Consider the following 10,945-nt stretch of genomic DNA (forward strand, 5'->3'; position numbering starts at 1 on the left):
TCTCTATCATCAACCGTTCTTGAAATATGACAACTTTAAAACATGGTGCTTTCATGGTGTTTTTCACCTGTTTTGGACTGTTTGAAAGGGGAGGGGGAACTGCGAGGGGGAGGGGCTTGTGAGTCAGTCACTCTCTCTCTCTATGTTTTAAAGGTTAGTTCCACAAAAATACTATTTTGCCTGATTACTTCAAGTTTTAAAGGTTCAATCCACCCACATCGGCAGCAAGAAGAAGGCACCATCAACATTTCACCATGGAATTCTCTAGTTCTAGTTTAATGTTTATTCACCCTTTCTCGTTCAAAGTGAAGCTCTGAGTTTGGTGATACTGAACTGAAATTAAACAAGTAAACCAGTTTAATGACTTTGGTGTTTGGAACCTTAGTGCAGATAAATTAGCAAATCTTCTCCTCCAAAATAAAACCAAATCTTAAGATAAACACTATTTAGAAAGAAAAATCTGAAAAATTACGTTTTATTATTTTCACATTCATGTTCCCTCCCTTTGCAGCCAAGCCCTTCCTCCTCCAGCCTGAGCTCCACCCACTCTGCACCCTCTCAGATGATAAACTCCGCCCCATCGACAATCAGAGGTGAGCATCTCTGTGTACACATATAAACATGTGTCATGTCCTCTGAGGTGATGGAAACCACACTGTGTGTGTGTGTGTGTGTGTGTAATTGTACATAATTCTCAATGAGGACCACAAGCTTATAAACCACAGGAAGTGAGGGCTTTTTGTCTGGTTCTCATGTTCCGTCACGTCTCAAAATGGCTGCTTATGGTTTAAGACTTTAGGTTAAAGGTTAAAGGTCACACACACGTATGTCTGTGTAGATTCTCCTTCATCCAGGTCATGTGTTGTTGTTTATGCTCCTCCCACAGTGGGTTCTCCTTCTCTACCAGACAAATACAGACACAACAGAGAAATGTTGATGCTGCTGCCGCCGCACAGAGACCGACCGAGCAGCGCCATGTACTCCAACATCACAGACAACGGACAGGTGTGAGACAGCGTGTGAGACACAGAGTGTGAGAGACAGAGTGTGAGACTGTGTGTGAGAGACAGTGTGTGTGTGAGACAGTGTGTGAGACTGTGAGAGACAGTGTGTGAGAGACAGTGTGTGTGAGACAGAGTGTGAGAGTGTGAGACAGCGTGTGAGACAGTGTGTGAGGACAGTGTGTGTGTGAGACAGTGTGTGTGAGACAGAGTGTGAGAGACAGTGTGTGAGACAGTGTGTGAGTGTGAGACAGAGTGTGTTGAGACAGCGTGTGTGAGACAGAGTGTGAGAGACAGAGTGAGAGAGACAGTGTGTGAGACTTTGTGAGACTGTGTGAGAGACAGTGTGTGAGACAGCATGAGAGACAGTGTGAGACAGAGTGTGTGAGACAGGATTCAGTCTGGTCTTTGTCTTCAGCAGATGAACTTCCAGAGAGCTTTGTTCCATCAGGTGATCGGTCCATGTAAACCGTGCAGTGATCCCAACCTGTCTGTGGCTGAGAAAGGTACAAGAACCAACCCCACACACACACACACACACACTGACGCTCGCACACACACAGACACACACACACTCACACACAGAATGATGAAATAAAGATCCTTTATCTCCTCTGATTCCTCGTTCTCCCTCTACCTTCCCTTTCTTCCTGTCCTCCTATCCTTGTCTCCTCTCTCCTATGTTTGTGTCCTTCACCACTTCCTCCTTTTTATCTCCACCTCTTTCTCTCTCTCCCTCCCCCCTCCTCTGCTCTCTTGTCCCTCTCCTTCTTCTTTCTTTCTGCTCCTCTTCCTCCTCTTTCTCACCTTCTCCTTCTCTCCTCTCCTCCTCCTCTTCTTTTCCCCCCTCCTCCCTCTCTCCTCCTCCTTCAGTCCTGACCACTCCCAGTAGTTGGAGTTTGGACAGTGGAACCAGAGAAGCTCTTCCCTTCCTCTCTGCTCACGTTGCCAGTGTCACAGCGCCTCCTGTTCCCCCGCGCAACCTGCCTCATGGTACGACCCAGCTCTTCACTCTGCACTGTGTGTGTGTGTGTGTGTGTGTGTGTAAAGTTGTGATACTGTATATAAACAGGAAACTCCCGTCAGTGAAAACCTGACATAAAAAAACACTTTAGTCCTATATATTTATATTGAGTCTTATTTGTTTGAACGGACTCTTTAACTTTTCTTTTCAACAATGAATTTCATTCTATTATAAAACATGTATATAATATATATATACGTATATATATATACATTTGAACTTAGTGATGGAGGCAGCAGTGGATCAACAGCTCCTGTGTGTGTGATGTTTTAACACCACAGAGAGTGATGAAAAGTCTCACCGTGAGATAAAGACGTGAACGTGTTCTCGAGACATCGTTGAGTCTTTTTATTTAGTGGCTAAAACCACAACACCTTACCTTCCTCACACACTCGTCTTCCTCCTCTGTTATTCCTCCTCCTCCTCCTCCTCCTCCTCTTCTTCTTCTCTGCGTCATGTGATCGTGCCTCTCTCTCTCTCTCTCTGTCACTCCTGCTGTGTCGCCCCCTGTAGGCCAACACCCGCCGATGCACTTTGACGCTTTCCACCAGCAGGTCAGCGACCTCCCTCCAGCTCTCCCCGCGCGCTCCTTAAGAAAGGTACCCTCCTCTTCCTCCTCCTCCTCTTGCTCCTCACTCCTGCTGTTTGTCTGTGTGTGTGTGTGTGTGTGTGTGTGTGTGTGTGTTTGTTATACTGCCACTTAATATGAAGTTATAATGACGTTTTTGTGTGTTTTTTTAATTTACAGATTCAGTAGAAAAACAAACTTTTATTTTGAAATAAATGTGACATATGGTCAGAATATTGTTAAGTCGCAGGAATTTGCGGACGACACACACTCAGCTGACTGAGGGTGAAAGGCGGGGCCTAGATATCACAAACAGTCTAGGAGTTACAGTTATGAAAATACGCATGCCAAATCCTGGATGGTCACAGAAGGGTTAAAACCAGGACTGAACTGTGGACTGAACTGCTGACCCCGTCTTCTACGTCTCTCTCTCTCTCTACAGTCTCCCCTTCACCCTATACCTGCCTCGCCCACCAGTCCTCAGTCCATCCTGGATGGCAGTAACTCCACGTTATCGGGCAGTGCCAGCTCTGGAGTCTCCTCCCTCAGCGAGAGTAACTTTGGTGGCCCGGCCTCCTCCTCCGACCCTCCAGCCAGTCGCACGGACACCCTGGAGTCCGCCCCCAGCAGCCAGGTCTGGACCACCGACCAGGAGGACCTGGACTCGCCCTACCAGCCCGTCAGGTACAGCGCCTCCGAGACCGAGGTCCTGGACGGAGCCAAACCCCTTCCCTGTCGCAGCCAGTCCGCCCCGGGAGGAGTCACCCCAGGTTCAGCCTCCACCCCACTGCAGCAGCAGCAGCAGCAGCAGCAGCAGGAGCACCCTCTCCACCTCTACTACCACCACCACCACTTCCTCCCGCACTACCTCCCCCACCACCCGCCTCTCTACCAACTCCACGAGCCGCCCCCAGCCCTGCCCCCCAAGCCCTACCTCAGAGAGGGGTGTATCCCTGAAGAGGACGCCCTCAACTCCCAGTCTCCGCCTCCGCCACCTGCACCGCGACCCATGCCGCGGAAAATCTCCCAGCCCATCATCACGGCCACCAAGGACGAGCAGGCCAAGGTGGCGTGGGAGCACGGCATCGGAGAGGAGTGAGACGTCAACAGAGGATCTGTGTAAAAAAAAAAAACTCTTTTCGGAGAAGACATGGAAATGTGAGAGAGGAAGAGACTCCGCCCACTCGTCCTGCTCCGATAACCAAACACTGATGAGGTAAAAGCTTGAAGGTTAAAAATGACGCGTTTACAACTCAACGTCGCTGGATTTGTTCAGATTATTAGCGTTAGTCCAATCCAGACTCATCGTGATTCGTCCGTCAAACTTTTTCGTTTTTTTTTGTCATTGATTTGCATCAATTAACGTTAATTTTAATCGCACTGATATCTAATGACAGTCAAACGACTTTAAGGCACTTTAAGAGAACATTATTGTATTACTGTTATATAACAAATGTTATATAACAAATTTCCACATTTGTAAAAAAAACAAATGTGGAAAAACAGAGTGAGGCTTAAAGCTGCTGTCAGTGACTTAGCTAACGTGCCGCTGGAGGCGGGGCATTTATTCACCGACAAACAATCACATGAGAAAAGGGATGGATGTTGAAAAAGAGTTGATGATGACATTGTTTTCTTTTGTCGCATAAATTACAAGAAAAAGTTGTGTGTTTTAAATTCAAAATGGCCGACTTCCTGTTGGGTCAGACTCAGTCTTTTGTGTCACGTATGACGTTTCAAGCGCATCGGTCAATGTGTGGCAAAGTTATAGGGCACTTCCTGTTTGTTGGCAAATAGTCGCCAAAATTCCAATGGTTGCCGTGGCCACGCCCTTTTGAATCCGCAAGACCTTTTGATAACTTTTCACCTTTGATGTGTCTCGTACAGATTGACACGTGTTGGTACGATAATCGCGCTCAGACGAGTTCATTCATTTACGAAAGCGTGCAAATCGCAAAGATGAATGCCAAATTCAAAATGGACGACTTCCTGTTGCATTGAGGCCATGGTCCCAATAGATTTTTTTGTTTGTCGTGGGCCATGAAATGTTTCCACCAAGTTTAATAGAATTTGGTGCAAATTAGTTTCGGCTTTGTCCTACTGGGTTTCACCTTTGGGGGCGCTACTGAGCCATTTTGCACCACATTTACTAATTTCTCTTATTTTTTTAAATGTTCCGCCTGTTCTGATTTGTGACGTTTAATACGTCAAAAATGCGATCGTTTGGAGAGAAAATAAAGATAATTTACATGAATTCCAATAGGTACGGTCCCTAATTAGAGGTGGCGCTAACACCCTGGATTCTTGATTAAGTGACCACACTTCAACATCGCATTTGTCAGGAGCAGCAGAAACGTTAGCTTTGCTAAAGTGTTTGTATGAGTTTCTACATTGTTATACGTACGCGAATTCGTTAAATTTAGCAAAGTGGGTCCAAATCCTCCAGACTGGGCGATTTTTGTCGCCATTAACGAACAGTATCGATTTAGTCCCGGTTCTAGATTACCCGTCCTGTCCCACAAGGGAACCGCCTCTTTGTGGCGTTCTTGCGAAAAATTTCTCTGGGTCACTGAGGTAAATCTGAATGAAGAGTTTCATACACACAATTTTACAAAATTTTTCGGGGACTGTTTTTACGAGATTTTTGCAAAATAGAGCAGAAACAGTTTAACGTATGGACCATCCAGGTTGAGGGGCGTGGAGCATGCATCATGTAGGACACACCCACTCCATCGCAGGGAATCATCAAGAACCTTTTTTTTTTCATCCGACTCATTTGATCCAAATCTAAACCAGGTAGCTGTGCTGTGTGGAAAGTTTGGATGAAAAAAGTCCCACTCTACGTTTTAAATATCGCGTATTTTAATGCAAGAAACATCACTGACTGCAGCTTTAAATAATTCAGGAGTTATCCAGAGCTGAAAGATTTATATTTATTTATTTTCCAACTGAAGAATCAAGATAAATGTATAATAACTATAAATATATATACATATATATGTATATATATATATACATATATATGTATATATATTTATACATATATATATATATATTTATATATATATATATGTATATATATATATATATATATATTCATAAAAAGGTGAAGCCTGTGGGGGAATATGCAAGTGAAATGGCATAACTGAACAAATGTGAAGATCAACACAGTATTTGTTTACGATAAACACTGTCGCGTGTTTCTGTCGTAGAATTTAAAAATTCTCGCTCATTGTTTTTGTTTTTCACGATTTTTTTATTTACCTGTTGCAAAGCTTGTGAATTTGATTCCTGCCTCAGTAAATAATAATAATAATGATAATAATGCATTATAACTTGTTTATTACTGTAGATTTGTAGACAGTGATAAGTAAATAACAGGTACGTTAAAGTGCACAGTGTTTGCAGACTTAACAAAAAGCTCACCAAATAAGATTTATGTCATCTGTACGATAAGAAATATGTTTGCTCCTATATCGCACTGTTAGACAGACTTTTACATTTGGAAATGAAGTTTGAAACCACACCAAAGTCCATAGAGACTCTACGAGTGTCACTCAGGTAAATCTGAACGAAGAATTTCATACACAGAATTTTACAATATAAATTATTTTGTCATGTTATTGGATTTTTTTCAGGTCTGTTTTTACGAGATTTTTTTTTCAGGTCTGTTTTTATGAGAATTTTTTTTCCGGGTCCAAAAAAATATCTCATAAAAACAACCTTTTTAAAAATGATTGCAGGTGAATGCAATAAGCTTCCATACGCTTTCACACCAGATTCCATAGAAAAAAATCAGCAATTTTAGCTCTCTGGGACACAAGAGCTGCTGGTCTACTGCTGCCTCGTGTGGTCAGTTTGTGTCACTGAGGTGTGTTGTGTGCTGTGATGTTAAAACCTCTGATTTTCTCTATGGGGTTTGGTGCAGGGTTGACAAACTTTACTTTCCACTCCAAAAAAGGTTGTTTTAACGGTGAGAAAAGGTGCAAACACACATTCTTAAGACATGATAGACGTAAACTGATGATTTTAGGATAAAATCTGAAGGTTTTTTTTTTTTTCACTCAGAACCAGCGACCACGTCTGAAACTGGTTTGTCAAAAAAACACTTTTACAACCATGAAAAAACTGAGACTGAGTTTATAAAATAAGTGTGAAAAGATGATTTCCGTTATAACTTGTATGTTTAAATGCTGCATCAGATTTTTATAAAAGTAGCTGATATTTCGTGTATTTATACGCATCCTAAACACGTTTGAATTTTTGTTCTTTTTGCCGTAAAAACGACAGCAAACAAACAAACGCATTCACTTCCTTTTCTCTAACTCTTCAGATTATTTCAGGGCAGCTGAGGAAAAGTGTGTGAAAATCCAGACCGTTGGTTGGTTACTATGACAACATTCCTTTGTACAACAATGTACAGACAAATCTTTATTGTGTTAGCATGTTCATAAGCTGTGACGTTCACGATGGTAGATGTAAATACTCACGTTTTTCTTTTTGTTTGTTTTTCCTACTCACTAACTGCTGTGTTGTGGATTATTGACCGACATTAAACCATGTTTTATTGACTCACTCATGTTTCTGTGTTTGTGTGACATTTGACTCTCAAAACCCCATGCTCTTCCAAACACATTTCTAACTGTCCAAAACAGAGAAAACAACATGTATTAAAGTTGTCATATTTCATGATGATAATAGTGACAATGAAAATTATATGAAAATTAAATTTCAATTAAACAGTGCATTTGTATGTAAAAGTTACTGTTAAATAAAAAGATGTGAAGTGACCATTGGCCCCTGAACATCTTCACATCATCAGATCTGGCCCTCGTTAAAAAAAGTCTAAGTAAATCAAGTTTTAAAGGTGCAATACACCCAAAATCAGCAGCAAGAAGCAGGAATAAACCACAATTTAACTTGACAAAAAAGTCATACTTTAGTACGGGGTCCAAAATTATACGAAAAAGTCATAGATTAGTGTCGTCCAATATTTGACAAAAAAGTCATATTTTAGTATGTTGTCAAAAAATTTGACAAAAGGTCATGCTTTAGTTTGTCGTCCTAAATTTGACGAAAAAGTCATGCTTTAGTTTGTCGTTCTAAATTTGACGAAAAAGTCATACTTTAGTATGTTGTCCAAAATTTTACAAAAAATTCATAATTTAGTATGTTGTCCAAAATTTGACAAAAAAGTCATAGGTTAGTATGTTGTCCAAAATTTGACAAAAACGTCATAGGTTAGTATGTGCTTTTAGTATGTCAGAAATTTGACAAAAAAGTAATAACAAAAAGGTCAAAATTTTACAAAAAAGTCATGCTTTAGTATGTCGTCAGAAATTTGACAAAAAAGTTATAGGTTAGTATGCTGTCCAAAATTTGACACAAAGTCATGCTTTAGTATGTCGTCCAAAATTTGACAAAAAAGTCATGCTTTAGTATGTCGTCCAAAATTAGACAAAAAGTCAGGCTTTAGTATATGGATTCTAAATTTGGCGAAAAAGTCGCACTTTTAGTATGTCCCAAAATTAGACAAAAAAAGTCATAGGTTAGTATGTCGTCCTAAACTTGACGAAAAAGTCAAACTTTAGTATGTTGTCTAAAATTTGACAAAAAAGTCAAACTTTAGTATGTTGTCTAAAATTTGACAAAAAATTCATACTTTAATCTGTCGTCCAAAATTTGACAAAAAAGACATAGTTTAGTTTAGTCTGATAATTGTGAAAATGAAAATTAGATTTTAATTAAACTTTGCATTTGTATGTAAATGTTATTGTTGAAAAAAGGTGTCAAGTGACCATTTGCCCCCGAAACATCTTCACATTATCAAATTTGGCTCTAATTAAACCAGACACACCCCTGATTTAAATACTTCACGTTTTAAAGGTTCAATCCACCCAAAATCGGCAGCAAGAAGCAGGCACGATCAAAATTTCTCAGCAGAATTTTCTCAATCAATTGTCTAGTGATGTTATTAAGCGATCCAGGGCCAACTCTTGGTAGTTTTGTGTAAAGTATTTCCTGCCTATCTAAACTAAACACCTCCCATTACATTTGAATTTTCGTATTAGCTGTCGAGCTTCGAAAGGCGCAAAGAATTGGTGACGTAACTGGCAAGTGTCGCCCTCCGCCTGCCGTAATTAGAAGACGGAGGATCGGTGGCGTAATCAGTGGGGTCATGGCATGAACGGCTAGCTCACTCTCACAACTTCCTCCTCTGTCACGTGACGTTGTTTCTTCTTCTATTTCTTCGTCGCTGAGCAGGAAGTTCCCAGCGTGGCACATGTAGGTTTGTCCGCTTCAGGCTCCCGTAGAGACATGGTGTGTCATGATTGTGGAGGACTCTGCAGTACCGTGATTATAAATGACTTTTTCTAAGACATGTTAAATTTTTGACATTTTTTTACGTATGTTTCTGCTGTCACCAAACAATGACAAAACTTTGACGTTCCATTTCTAATTTTTTTAAGTTTTGTACCGTTTGTGACGTTTTTGATGTTTGAATGTTGTTTTTGACGTCTCACTAAACAAAACTAAGTTTAAGGTTTTTTTGATGTTATGATTTTTAGAAAAAAAAAATTAAATTCCATTTTAACATTCTGTATGCGACGTTTCACCAGCGTCATCTTTCTGTGTTTGACGTTTAAATGTTACACTAAACTAACAGTTTAAAATTTATTTGATCTTATAAAATGTTTACGCTTTTCTATTCTTATAGAATAAATATTGTTTGGGACGATTCACGAGTGACATCTTTCCACTTTTGATGTTTAAATGACACTTTTGACGTCTCTAAACTAAAATACGAGTTTCAATTTTTTTGGATGTTATGATTTTTTATGAATTTTAGATATTTTTTATACGGAAGGGTAATGCTGCCACACATACAAATAAAGTGGAGTGCTCAGTATTACGTTATAACGAGAAACTATCACCTTATAACGAGATGCAATGTTTTCTCGTTATAAATATCGTCAAAAAATGTTCGACTCTTAGTTTAAACTCTAAATTGAATTGTCAGTTTAGTGAAACATTTAAACGCCAAACATTTCACAAGCAAAACATCAAAAAAATATAAAAATGATGTTAAATTTAACTTCTTAATGTTATTAGTTTACTACATTTTTCACGTTTTTGAGATTTCATTTTGGCATTTTAATATTATGTTTATAATATGAGTTTTTTATGTTTAAATGTGTTGCTTCCACAATACTAATGTGAAAAAGAGTTTAAAATGACTCTCAGAACATGTAGAGACAAATTTGCAGAAGTGTATAAAGTGTCTTATTTTCACAGAATGATACCGTCTGGAACTTTCTGCTCTTCTCTCAGGTCACGTTTGCTCCTCCACTCGTTCTTCTGCCCACGTTTGTTTACACAAAACAGCTGCAATGGCATTTCCTGCAATCTTCAGTCACGTGACCTCTGAGGAAGCAGGAAGTGCAGTTGAGTAGATGAGTTTTGTAGCAGGCAAAGACAGGAGGGGAACGGGTGTCATTTTCAGTATTTCCATTCTACCTGAATATGTGTTGAATATAAGACGAGGAGCAGGGAGTTCTTCACCTGTCGTCACCTCCATCTGTTTTAAAAACTTCTTTCTTCAGTTCATGTTGTTCATGTGACAAAAGGACAATCTGTGCTAAATCCTCTTATGTTACTTAAGGATTGTTTTATTTTATAATATTAAAATTGAAGAGAATGAAGAGAGTATTAGGGCCAAACTGAAAAGAAAAAAAAAAAATCTTTGGAGAATAAACTCGTAATATTACGCACGAGATGTTGTATCATTTATTTTAATTAGAGTTGGAAAACGACGATATTTAAAATGTGAGTTTTTAGAATAGTGCGTGTTCAGTTACTGACATGTAGTAAAATTTACTATGAAATAACCTTTGAAGTAAAAACACATTCTCAGGACATCAGTAAAATATATTTATTTTATACAGTTGACATAAATATTTTTCTTTTGGTCATAAATGGAGCCAACGTGAGATAAAGCATAAGCATTTCTTCCTTTCAGCAAATGTGAACTCTTCCATAACATTTCTGAAGAAACTAAATCTAATGTTTCAACATTCATTCATTCATCCCCTGTAAGAGGATCCATTCATTCACAGTGCAAATTCAATAAAATGTTGGCACGTTTACGATAACAACAATATTCCTTACGCGTGCAGAAGCATCTCATGTATCGTTAAAGGACCAGTACGTAGATTTAAACAACATCAGAGGCTGAAGGTGCACGTCGAAACGAGAGATAAAAAAAAAATATATATATATATATATATTTGGTCAACATAATTTTAAACTTGAATTCGGTTTAACAGCAAATCTCCATCACAAGTAAACAAC

General features: G+C 39.4%; 1 protein-coding gene across 1 annotated transcript in view; it reads left to right on the forward strand.

Moving 5' to 3' along the window:
- The window catches only part of LOC122767913 (dedicator of cytokinesis protein 3-like), an 86,520-nt gene extending 81,911 nt beyond the window's left edge, over positions 1-4,609 (forward strand). Inside the window, exons 48-53 of the mRNA XM_044023484.1 lie at positions 512-593; positions 887-1,005; positions 1,420-1,507; positions 1,875-1,994; positions 2,539-2,624; positions 3,036-4,609. Of these exons, the coding sequence (XP_043879419.1) occupies positions 512-593; positions 887-1,005; positions 1,420-1,507; positions 1,875-1,994; positions 2,539-2,624; positions 3,036-3,692 (1,152 nt within the window). The 3' untranslated portion in view covers positions 3,693-4,609. The remainder of the gene's footprint in view (positions 1-511; positions 594-886; positions 1,006-1,419; positions 1,508-1,874; positions 1,995-2,538; positions 2,625-3,035) is intronic.
- The last annotated feature ends 6,336 nt before the right edge of the window (positions 4,610-10,945 follow it).

Source organism: Solea senegalensis, linkage group LG4, assembly GCF_019176455.1.
Source record: "Solea senegalensis isolate Sse05_10M linkage group LG4, IFAPA_SoseM_1, whole genome shotgun sequence".
NCBI classification, from domain to species: Eukaryota; Metazoa; Chordata; class Actinopteri; order Pleuronectiformes; family Soleidae; genus Solea; species Solea senegalensis.